The sequence below is a fragment of the Anopheles ziemanni genome, chromosome 2 (genome assembly GCF_943734765.1).
Source record: "Anopheles ziemanni chromosome 2, idAnoZiCoDA_A2_x.2, whole genome shotgun sequence".
NCBI classification, from domain to species: Eukaryota; Metazoa; Arthropoda; class Insecta; order Diptera; family Culicidae; genus Anopheles; species Anopheles ziemanni.
The window spans coordinates 80,851,682-80,864,699 of NC_080705.1; the positions used below are offsets into that span (position 1 = coordinate 80,851,682).

The 13,018-nt window shown below is 47.0% G+C and overlaps 1 protein-coding gene across 1 annotated transcript; it reads right to left on the reverse strand.

Moving 5' to 3' along the window:
* Positions 1 to 1,705: 1,705 nt before the first annotated feature.
* LOC131294514 (uncharacterized) lies at positions 1,706 to 2,152 on the reverse strand. Its single transcript, XM_058322560.1, has 2 exons — positions 2,135 to 2,152; positions 1,706 to 2,050 (listed from the first exon to the last, which is right to left on the reverse strand). Exons 1-2 carry the CDS (start codon positions 2,150 to 2,152, stop codon positions 1,706 to 1,708), a joined length of 363 nt encoding a protein of 120 aa, XP_058178543.1.
* Between the last annotated feature and the right edge of the window lie 10,866 nt (positions 2,153 to 13,018).

The window sequence follows — 13,018 nt, forward strand, 5'->3', positions numbered from 1 at the left end:
GAAACATTGAATCGCGCTCCCGGGATTTCCATTCTTCCACCGTCTGCTTTCGCTGCCAACCCGAAACAAACACGCTCCGTTCATGGGAAACAAAGTGTCCGAACCGAGGAAGCCACACGTGCAGCGGACAAGGCATGCCCAATCGGACGCCGATTGGGTGAGTTGAAGGGAAGGGCAGCAAAAACAACCCTTCACCAAAGGGCAGCAGCAGCATCGCGAGTAGCAGCTGCCGTTATTTATTTGTAATTGTAATCATTAAATTACGCGCAACAATCGGCATCGGACGCATCGCGAGCGAGAGATATCAGGGAGCGGCAAATTTTCATTCCAATCGACATATTTCCTGCACGCCCTCGGGGTGGGGAAGACGGGTGGAACGGGAAGGGAACTGGACCGGCACAAACCACACAAACAAAAAACCAAAAAAAAAACCCTAAAAGCAGCAGCGCAGATTGCAGCGACGAGGATTCACTGAAATCGCGGTGTCGTGGTTAAGTGTGTGCTTAAGAGTGTGTGGCTTGTCCTTGTTGTCCCGGGGACAGGACTTTTGCTTCCTGCTGGAGCTCTGCGGGGAGTGACCGCGAGTGAGCTGGCTCGGGAGGAAGAGCGTTGGGTACAGAGCTTTAACATGGCTTTTTATTTCCATTTTCGTATGTCACTTGGGGGCTTCTTTTTTTTATCGACGGTTTGAATATTTCTGCCTGTTTTGGTACGTACAGTGAGCCGTACGATAAGTTAGACACTGAAAAATATATTGGTGATTGATTAATTGTGTATTTAGCAACATGTTTATTTGGAGTAATATGATTTTATAAGAGTACTTCGGAAACACAAAGAAAAGGAAGTAAACCCGTTGATTTTTTTTGCGACGAAATATTCGGAAGACTTAGCACAATTCAAATTAGTATTACTTTGACACAAAAACAACAATTATCTTCGCTAAGATAACAATATGTATTACTGAATAAAATCCTCAATTTATTTATTTTTCAGAAGGAACGGCCTGGCCGTATTGCTAGATCCTCAATTGATTTGCAATTAAATTATGTAAAATGTGTTCATAAATTGCAGTTAAGAAGAAGTAAGCAGCATAAAGGGACAGAAATGTACATATATTTTTCCATTATTCTATTTTATTTATGTGGTACTGTCGCACATGCATAAAAAAACTCTAAAATAAAGCAGTATTTGCCTTAATTTTACCTCAGTTTTACGTAACTATTATGTAAAAATTTGCTTTGGTGACTTACTAACAAAACATGCTTTCTATTGAGCAAATGACCGTTACAATATTTTTTTGTTTATTTCACTATAATATTTCGTTCTACTATTTCTTTCTGATTCAGATTATGAAGGAAGTAATAAAATGAGTTTAGTTTCAATTGCACTGAAAGCACACATATTCAGCACTTCTGTCTGATGTTTCGAGTAACTAACTGTGTTTATCTTATTGTCTTTTTTATTTCCTGACTTACGAAATTTATTTTGTACTTATGACCAACGAGCGATCCCTTTGGGATATCATTTTGTTCTGCATTCGATAAAATTCCTTCATTGGCTCGTTTTACGAGTCGTCGCGGGGAAAAGAAGCAAGGTTTCGGCGGAGTTGGTCGAAAGCGTCAGTTGACCAACAGGTTGACGAGTTCGATTTCCGGAGCATCCCGCAAAGGAATTCAGCGTCTCAGAGGCAAGGTGTTGGTAGGGCTCACGCGGCCCGGTTATGGTCCGCCCTCGAAGTCTGAAGTCGCGCCCGGTAGAGCAGTTCGGCAACGTGTCGCGATTGCTGCGGATTGGCCAGGTGCACGTCCACGGTGCGGTACCGTTCGGCGCTCGCGGCCGACTCCGCGCGCTCCTCGTCCAGCAGCACCTGGCGGACCTCCTCGAGCAGGGCCGGATCCAGCCGGAGACCTTCGGATGTCCGCAGCCCGAGCAGAACCCGTTCGTACCGCCCGTAGCGATCCGCGTCCGACTCGAGGTTGTACGTGCGCGTTCCCTTGAACGGGTTGGCGTGGCACGCGCCCAACAGCCAGCTCGCCGTCATCAGCGTCAGCTGGAAGGACAGAAGAAGGTATGCGCGAGTGTGGAGATGGGTTCCATGTGGGAGACCGGGCGAAGGTCGCGCCGTTGGACTTACGGTCACTATCACTTTCATGCTGCGCTGTTGCGGAGATCACTCGATCGGAACGGCACCGGGACCCGATTGGTCGGGCCCGGCCGCCACTGGCATGCTTTTATAGTGGCCTCCCCCTTCTTGGTACCTTGCGAGGGGGATTTATGTCGCATACGGCGAACAATACACGAGGCCATCGTTACCGTGTGAGTGCATCTCGCCAAATCCGATAATGACTCCCGAACGGAGTGATTGCTTCGAAACAATCTGTCTGCGGTGGCTATTTTGAGGAGGCCTTCCCTGAGACATATTTTTTCCTCTAAACTCCCCCCCCTGAAGAGAAGCCTTTGTCTAACCTAACGAGCATCGTGAGTTCGAGACCCTCGCTGACCCCCGCCCGGTCGTGTTGTTGCGAGACGACTGTAAAACTGTCCACCTTTGGCTGCGACAAAAAGTCTTCAACCGATGATGGAAGATGTTTCTCCAAACCGGTCTCGGCGTGTTCGCGTGTGCCCCCGACACCCCCTCCCTAAGTTGTTCGTCCGTGACCCGCGACCCGCGAGGTCTTCTCCCTCCCTTCTCGACGCGTGTCTAGTTTGGCCATCCCCGATCGATACCGCTCCGGTATCGGGGCTCTCGTTTGGGGCGGCTGCCATTACGAAAACCTATAATTTCCATCTTCCCCTTGCGATCCGATCGGTTTTGGAACGATTTCTGGCAGGCAGCCCCGACGTGCGTGCGACTTCACACTCCGGTGCAGCGCTGAAAATCGTGCCGAAAAAGGGTGAGCGGAATTGTCAGCAGCATTTAACGGCGGGCGCAGACTCGCACGTGAGCCCACGTGACAGTGGGTCGCGCGTCTTCCCGCCGGCGTTTTTTGAACCAAGAGGTAGTAATTTTCGGTTTGAACCTTTTTTTTCCTTTGGCGTCTCTTGGGCTTTGTTCGCTCACTGAGCATCGAACAGGTTTCGTCGATATGTACTATAACCGAGATTCGAAAGCAATCCCACCGCCGCCGTTGTTTCACCTTCCCCTTCGGGCCGTTATGTAGACGCACCGTGATTGAAACCACTCTTCCCCTAGTTGACTGGTCAACTGTCAACGAACGGCTTGTTGATGTTTTCGCCCGCTTTTAAGCTCGCTCAAGGCATGCTTTATTTCACCAGATGTTGTGAAGTGTGTTCCATCTCGTAAGAGAAGCGGAGGGGGGGGGGGGGGGGGGGTTATTTGACACTCGGTTAACTAGACCTCGAAACGACGCGGAGCTCGAGGATCCACCTTTCTTGCGCTGACATGTGAACCCGCGAAAATGAGACGCACCATAAAAGTCGAAAATAAAGCCTGTCGAAAGTTCGATTGTCACCGGGCGCGCGAGGTGCGATCCGCTTGTGCAATGCGTTGCAGTGGTTTTTTGGGAACCTCCCCCTCGCCCCCCCTCTCCACGACAAACGCGATGAAAAGTTGGGGATGGACAGGATCGCGGGTTGAATCAGGATGGAGACAGATCGAAAGCAAAACCCCGAACGGAAAAAGCAAACCCACTCCGTTCAGCGAACCTTATTCACCGGCGTTGATTGTTGTGGCATTGATTGGCAGATGATAGTGTCGTCGAAGCCGGTTGGATGGTTTGATTATTTCGAAATGCGCACCGAGGACAACGGTTTTCGGGGAAGTGATGCACTTGAAAGTTTGGGGGAAAAAACCGGGTATTGAGCTGCAGCTGGCCTTCGACAGCTTGATTGCTTGTGAGAAGTATTAAGGGAAAATCATTTTGTACAATTCAGTCAGTTGACAGTACAGAGATATTTATTTGAATGATGCAAGAAAGATAAAAAATATGTTGTTGAGATTGATTTAAAATTGTGGTGTTGATTTGAAGGAGTAAATGTTTGATAAATAATGGAATAGGTGAAATTTCATTTCATTTAGTTAATTTTTTTAAATAATTTTGAAATCAAGAATTGTTTGCAATGATTTTAAAGAAAAGACTAACTGTTGTATTTTTGTATTTTAGTCATAGAATGAATCCTTCCTTGTTAACATATTAACGATTAATTAAATGGAAATGGAATTAAAATGTTTATAATTTTATTGATTCAATGCTGCTTTGTTTTAGAGTAAAATATAGCTTGTTTGGTTTATAGCCCTAACATTGTAGCCTAATTCACCAGCTTACCGGATTCGTCCCAATTTATCGCTGTTTTTATTCTCCCGACTCTGCCGTATCATTACGCACGCATCGATATCATTGTCGTTGGCTCGTGGTAATTTAGTTAATTTACTCAATAACAGTACCGCCAGTAATGATGGCTCCGGCCGAAAAAGGGCCCCATTTCCCAATACACCCGATAACAAGACACCGGGGTGCGGGTTCGTCGCCGTATCGCTGATTGAATTCTTTTGTTTTTCACTCGGAGGCTCTTTTTCCAGCATTTGCGGTTAATGCTGATGAGTTCGCCGAAATGGGCCCTCCCTTTCGGTAGGGATGTAATAAAAATTTGTGTCACAGAAAAATGTCCCTCCCCTCCCTCACTCCCTGCTTCATTCCAGGTTTCCTCCCTGTAACAAATGGGAAGGTATTAAGGGAGGACATACTTTACCCATTTACTGGCTGTTTTATTTTTTACAATAAACGGTCAGGATTTTCGGGACTACGTTCAGCTTGATGCTGCTGCCCACTTTGCGGTGGCTTCCGTGCAGACATTTTCCGCCGAAGCGCAGCTGAAAGCACGTCGCGGCCGAGGATTCCACGAAATTCGACCTCGAAACTAGGGTGAGAAACCTTCAGGACAACCGCATTACGTGCCGCCGCGGCTTAAATGGCAACCGCCGGTAATGAGTACGATTTATTACTCCACCCACCTGCTGCCGCACATTCCGCACGTGGGCCGCCAACCCACCCCCCTGCTCCCCTGCCTGGTGTCCGAGGCCGGGCGGCGTAACTTTCTACATCAATTAAATCCGGGCACCGCCGGCCGCTTCTGGGCAGCATCCGGACAGATTAACGATCCGGCGTGGATTCTCCGTCAGGACGGTGATGATGATGATGATGGGTGGTGTAATCAGCCTCCAACCCACCCGTTTCCCCACCCTCGTGCGACTGGGTGACCATCCTTTCACTGGCTCCCTGAAAGTCCCTACCCCGACCTTGCTTAGCCGTTCCCTTTCCCCCATTTCCCATTGCTTTGATCGCAAGCGATAAGCGCGGTCCGGTGGCGATCCGGTGGCGGATAATTTATTGCCGCCGAAAATCGAACGGACAGCGGCCGATGGCACGGTGCGATGTTTTCGCACGCCGCACCGATTGGATTGGGTGTTCGGAATTGCGTGCAGCATCGCCGGGCAGATAAGTGGATTATGGTGTAGTACGTAAATTTCGTGCGGCAAACTGTTATTTTTAATGTGAAATTGGCATTTCTTAAAGTTCTTTGGAGGTGGAAAAAATTTAACGATGACTCTGGTTTGGTTACAAATTTAATTTAATTAGCTTTAAAAAAACAATTCTTGTTTTAAAAATACTTGATCTTCGAACTTCATTTGTAGAAAGGAATCGATTCATTTAAAAATAAAACTTCTAATTTAAGAGTAACTCTTGCGGAGATAAAATCAAATGTTTACCAACCAGCCAAAATGAGCTGACCTTCTTCGACCTGTGTTCGACACTGCGACAGCTCGGATCAATCACGTCACCAAACTCCATCCTTTGCCCCGGCGTGTCGTGGATCAGTTTCTATCTTCGATCTTCCAACCGCCAAAAAACGTGACGGTCGTACATTTTTTGGCACATCGCCGCCTGCTTGGGTTTGGCCGCAAAGTTTCGGGCACGTCTGAGGTATCACCACCTGATCTCGCTCCACCGCCAAGGATCATCCGACACTCCTTTTTCCCTGGCCGTGGTCGTGATCATGCAATTGTGATTTATCGTTTCGCCCGCTGAAAGGTGTTCCGGCGAGTCTCGTCTGAGTCTCGGCTGCATTTGCGTGTGCGTGCTGCCGATGACATTCGACGCTCCCGCTAAACAACGGGCCGGCCGATCCGATATCGGCCAAATTCACACGATCGTGATGTCACGTACGGCTCGGATCGTGCGGTGCGTTTATTTTATGTTTCATCCATCGCTTCCTCCACACCCGCCCGGATTTATTGTACGTCGACGTTTTCGCTCGTCCTGATTTCTTTTTTCCACCATCCATGGATCACAGATAAGCCGAAGCGATGTCCTGCTGAGCCTGGTTCACTGGCTGGATGTAGCTGTAATGAAGCTACTGATGTGTGATGGGCGATAAGGTAGGGAAGGTGAATGAAAAAAAAAAGCTATAGGAAACGATGAGCTAAGCTGAAGCCGGTCTTTAACGCGCGAAAGGATAACGCTCCCAGTCGCATGCAAAAAGCTGCTCGTGAACTGATTTATCACGCTCGCGTCGTTTTTTCCCCCCAGCTTTCCAAGTTAGGTGTAAGAGGCAGATCGGATCGGTCGCTCCTTCGGTCAGGACTTTCAGCGACAGGAGCGATAGGATCTTCGCAAACGCGAACCTTTCCCTTCCCGTGGCTTCCGTGGTGTGGCAAGAAAATGAAAATCTTCGTGCCGTAATATCTTAAGCCCTATCAGATAATGATTGGTGCAGCGGCGGCCGTCGGGTCCTTCGGGGTAAATACAAAAAAGAAGGGGAAAATAAAAGGATTGAAGTTTAAGGGACGTCTCAAGTGCGTGCGTAAGTGTGTGCAAGATGGGGAGATTAACATGCACTGGAGTTTGGAGTGTTGAAGCTGCTACTACCTGTGGGAGCTTTAGGCAGTCGATGCCTCCCTAGTGTTAGTGTTCTCAGGCGCATTGAAGGAGAACCATCTAATGAGGAAAATCTCGGAAGTACTCTGGTGCTCCAGTTTACGCCACATTTTCCCCGCTTGGCAGGATTTATGTCCCTCTGCGCCTTGAGTTCTAGATCCATGCAAAGATAGTTTGTGACAGACAATCTTGGCGTGACGTGTACAGATGTTAGGTGTTTCGCATATTAAATTACACGCTCCGGAACGTTATGCGATCGGTGATAAGAACGGCGAAAACTTTGAACGCCGTTGAAGGATGTGTGGAAAGGACAACGGTTTGGTTTGGGGGGTTTGCAACTGGATAAAATTGGTAATAATACCAAATCACCTTCCCATCATCATGCTGCAGCCTTCCAATAACGATAACCGCGTTTGGCAAGGGGTTAGGGTAAACATTATTGCCTTTTTGGTTAAATTTCTTTCTCATTAAACGTAATTCCATCCGAATTATTCGTTTATTAAAACACAACGCATCCAGATTGCAGCGATTATTGTGCAAACAAACAGCTACGGTGCAGCCTTTTTTGCCCAAATTATTACCCGCCTTATCCTGTCTCATCAGTAGCCGCTTGTTTTAATGGCACTGTCCTGATGGCAGCTTGTGCAAACAATTTATTGATATTAATTTCGATTAATAACATCCTTCAGAGCGGTGGCTTTTCCCCCGGTTTTCCTGTGAAAGCAAACAGCGAACTGATCGAGGCCTCGACCAGGTGAAGTCGAAATCTCAACGGATGAAAGTGATTTGAGATTATTGGTATTGATCGGGTTCGAGAAAGAGAATGCAGGGTGAAGTAAAAAAAAAAGCGAACAAGCACAAGCCGGGAACCGTACCGATCGGATTGAAACTCTCCCGAAATTCCCGTGCAGCCGCAGAACCGAAGACAAATTATGAAAAACCCAATTTGGCTCCGGTAGGCCGGCAAAAGTCGAGCCCGTGCCCGTTCGTTCACGAAAATCATAACCATCTTCAATTCGGCCGCTATCGCAGCGCCGGTAAGCGTTATTGGTCCACGAGTGGCCAGCGGATAATCAGCCAGCGGAGCCAAATGGTATCAATTAAGTGTCATTAATTTATGACGTCTTAATGTTTGCCCAACCGGGTGGGGCGTACGGGCGATTCCTTTTCCACCGGGGAGGACGAACCGCAATCAAAAGGGCTTATGCTCATTCCAGAGCTGCCAAATGATGGCGAACGAGATCTCGCTCGTTGCTTGAAGAAAACCCGATCGCAGCCGTTTTTGCGGAGGACGAACGCACGGTAATCTTTTTATTGATCATTACGGGGGAAATTATTTGATGTTTTATTGAACCAGTATCGAGGGAAGGGAGGGGGCTGGCAAGTGGTACGTAGTTTTTCGGTGGAAGAAGATTATTTTTATTGCATCGAGCGTTAAGAACGAGATTTCCCATCAAGAGGGTTCAGCTTCGAAATGGAGTTTTACCTCGTTATGTTGAGCAGGTTTTTTTTCCGTGCTTTATATGCAGTATACATTCACGGCTAATTACAATGATAAAACCAGATTTATGTTGACTAAATCGACCATACAAATTGTGCTAAACGTTGATGATTGTCATATGTTGGTATTAATTTTTGAATACTTTCCCAGCTAAATTGATCCAGAAAAAGATTGTTCAAAGCTATCAAAATGGTTTCATTTAAATGTGAGATGATAAATTTCTAATTATGGTAAGTGTGTATTGTGTCGTTTTGCTCATAATTTTCGAAACGTGTAGCACTTTGAGCCCGCGTAAATTATACGCAAATTAACTGGTCGAATGTGATCGCGTCAGTGGGTTGCAGCATGCAATTTGAGCTGCTGAATTGTAAATGAAACATGTCGATCCCTGCCTCCTGCAACATGCACCGTCGGAACCGGCCTCCCGTTTCATTTCTACCTCCTTTCATCACATGAACACCAGCGACTGCAGCACTTAAATGCAACAGCAACATGTGCCGTCAAAGCGCGGTTTTATGCAGATAAGAAGAAATCTTGTGATATGTAAATTATCTCTTTCTCCTTCAGCTGGTTGGCTTTTTCACGCACACCTTTTCATTCGCGGTCCCCCCCCCGCTTCGTACCGTGTGTGATAATTGCGAGTCGCACCCGCGCGGAATGAAGTGTTGAAAATGGTTTACTTCCATTATCCCCAAGCCAAATTCACTCGCATGCCCATGTCACCCCGATTTCGCCCCCGGTCCGTTGTCGTGTGGGCGCACTCGTTTTTGCGGAAGTTATAAGGGCGACTGGCGCTGGGGAACGGAAGGGAAAAAAGCCGCAACAAGAGAATGCCGCCCCGTTGATAATAAATAAACAAAGGTGAATCCGTTCCCGCGGTGGCGTGGGGCAAAATATGCAAATTTGGGATAAACCAATTTCACCGCGTTGAAGTAGTAATTATGTGTGTCAAGATTTACGAGCCACCGGATGCACTACGCCGTCGTTCGACCCGAGCCGGGGGTGGGTCATCGGGGGTGTGCGAGGTGGAAACGGAAAGTACGCTGCGTGAGTTTCAATAATTAATTTTTACACATTCGACCGGGCAAGCTTCTTGTTCGCTTCGACAGCGGAATGTTTAACGTTCGCACTGTGATTTGTTCGCATGGTATTGGCTCGGGCGTCGAGGGTGACGATTGACGTGCAATTATAGAACGTAAAGGTTACATTCGACATATTGTGTCGGCTGTCTGACAAAAGCTAGTTTTAACTTCAGTCGGAAACGTTACCTATTTTTGGTAAATCGAACATTAACAGTTTACTTCGGAAAGTTACGTTACCTGATGGATACATGGAATGAATTATTTGTTTTTAACCATTGGGTTGACAAAGTGAGTTAGCATTTAAAAATACTTTGCAAGCTACAGCTGATAATATTTTTTTCTTTTGGATCTAGTTTCTTGATTGTGTTTTTGGATAAATAATCACAAAAGTTGAACATTGCACCTTGGTGGTACTGGCACATGCTTTTTGTAGCAAATATATTCAAACAAAACGCAGAATACTTACCTCAGGTTCAACTTAAACCTTAAAGGTCCCCAAACATCAGCATGAAGGCCAAAATTTTTTTTTTTTAATGCATTCATCATTTTAAAATCGTAGAATTCCAACCTAAAATCCTAGTAAATGCGTAGCAAGATTACAGGTTTGTGAAACAAATGTTAATGTTAAAATGAGTTTTTAAAAACTTAAGTAAATATTGTAACATTTTAAGTCAATAGCATCAATGCATCATATCATGGATCATCAACATATTTTGTAATCAAACGGATTGTAATAACCATTCCAAGTGCGATCAACAGTTGATGAAACAGAAATGAACAACAGATAAGAGTGCAGGCTGAAATCGATGCAAAATTGATTAAAAATTGCATTCCCATTCCCAAGCTCTTCACACTCAAGACGGCAGGCGAAGGGCAACATTGTCGTTGATTGTTAATTAGGTTGTCCGTTTAAAGTGGAAAGCGCTTTCCCTTGCGCTTCCCACCGCTTGAATCGTACCAAAAACAGAAACGCGAAAGGAAGAAGGTCACATCTGCCAGGGTTTAATGTGACAAGAACATCCCATCGGCGGGGATAAGAACCGCTGTCCTGGCAATCACACCGACACAAAATCGCCCACTTTCCTTCCCGCTTGGGGTTGAAAGTTTATGCAGTTTAATTAAAAATTAATTACAACAACCATTTTTCTCGTTACCGGCCGCGCAGAAGCTCAACCTGGAACGGGTTCCACGGGATCGGCGATGGGTTTCGCATTTCGCGCGCAAGGCAGCGCGCATTGCTAATTACCATAAGCCATCGCCATCATGGTCCACTTTGTGTGGATTCAAACGCCCACTTTAACGCCCCTCGTGAGGCGGCGATGGAAGGAGACAAAAAAACGAAGACGGTCCACCACATTGCGCTGGGCAAACAACGCGATGACTTTCCTGCAGCTCATCCGCGCATTCCGTGATCCGCATTCTTCGCTCTTCCGCGGGGGTTTGCAGCAACATTTTACCGACCGCGCGGATTTTCGGCGGAAGATCAGAAAAGAATGCCGACCGAGGGAAATGGCCACAAAAAACCGTCATGAAAACACGTGAAACTGCATTGATCCACCTGCGCATCGCGCGCCGGCCTTTGATTTCGGTGCGACGATCGGCGATTATTTTACATCGTTCTTATCACATTCTGCGGCCGGTAATGACGATAATTAGGCCGCCGGTAGCCCTGTACTTGTCGTTTACCGTTTTCGTGGGTAGGGGAAGGGGGTAGGTAGTAGCCAACTGGGGGAGGGAGGGAGAGAGAAAACGTTATAAAAATAAAATCAAAGGACCCGGTGATCAGCGATCGGGAGAGGTACTTTAGGAATGTCAGTTTTTCTTCCCACCCCACCCCGCCCGTTGTCCAGGGTGTCGTCCGAGATGAAGATGTTTTTGTTTTCCCTTTTTTCCCTTTCCCCACTTGAGAGTGCAACTGCATGCGATGATCGGAAAACGAATTCAAAACATTCAAAGCCCCATCGCGTAATAAAGCAAAGCTTTGGACAAAGTCGAGCAGGAAAACGGAGGCGCGAATGAAGGCCGGAAGGTAACGACCGGGCAGGACACGTTTGACAAGGGTTACTGCGTGTGCATGTGTGCGTGTGTGTGTGTGCGATTGCCGTGGTGATGGAAAAAGTGAGATTAAATTAGTATTTAATAGGGGGTCTCATAAATTTAGTTCTTTATTGCATAACACTTTCGCCCGGGTTTCGCACCCGGAAAGCTCTCGGGAAACGCCGAAGGTGTGTGAGTGGGGTAGAATCGAGAATCGTTAGCGCACTTCGAGGATGGTGGGATGGGGCGGGTGGTAACGGGGTGGTAGTACAACATAACCGGACCGATTCGGTCGGTCCGGTAGGTCCATAATTTATCCGTCCGTTTGCAAAAGTGCGTATAATTAGGGCCTGCTCCGGGTTCCTTCAGGTGTGTGTGCGTGTGTGTGTGCAGGCTAATGCATGTCGCAGAAGTTGCTACCGAATGGGAAAGTACTCACGATACTTGTATGCTACCCCGCAACCAACCTCCCTGTCCCTTTGAAATGATCTACCAAACACGATACCGAGGGGAAGGTAGTTGTTGTTTCGTCGTGCCCTTTCCGTTGCCTTACTTTTTCTCGAAGGCTCCCTGTCATGTGGCGTAAAATATTATTTATCACGTTGCCGCTTGATTATCGAGATAATTTACCGTCCCACGGGAGCCTACCGTCGGCGATCTCGCACCGACCAGGGCTCGTTTTCAAACTCACCGAAGGCAAGATTAAAAAGGTGACGATTTGAAGGTCCCATCCCGCTATCGGTTCGACCGTCGTCCCCGTTTCTTCCCGCGGTCACTTCCTAATTCAGCATTCCCCCCATCCCATCCCCGGGGCTCAGCTAACTCCGGCTCCGAAAAAGGGTGCCCTCACCCAATTTGGGGAGCTTTGAGGTGGCGTGAGACTATGTTGCAAATTAGGCTTTCAAGTTTCGGTTGATAGTGCCATAAAAAGCACAATTTAATTACCCTCTACGCAACCAAATTGGGCTGAGGGGGAAGGGGGGAGAGAAAAGGAAGCCTGCATTCTGGTTTTTGCTCGAGATATATGTATATTTCGGCGTCGCCGCACAAACCGACATGCTCTTTGGGTGCTCTTGTGTGTTATCCTTCAGCTCAGCCAGATTGCGGACAAGAGATAATCAGCAGCAGCAGCTCGAAGTAGATGCATGCATGTCATACGAATGGAGCGTGTTTTCGGCCTGTCTTAATGCCGTGTTTGTGGTGTCCCTCGTTGTGGTTGAAACTGTCGCAACGATCTTAACGAAATGGTTTATAAGATAAGTGGCCGGTACTACTGTTTGTACACGGATGTTAATCATGGGTTGGCTTAAAATTGAATTGTAACCGACGTGCCAGTGCGTGTTTGTTTTGCAAATATGAGGTACATTTTAATTGCCCGAACGAGTAATTAAGTCCTTATACTAAGTACGCCAGTTATCGCATCCTATCTTACAAATCTTTTTTAATTAATTTATACATGTTCAGCCACTTCTTTACTCCTAGACCAACTTATTCTATATCAG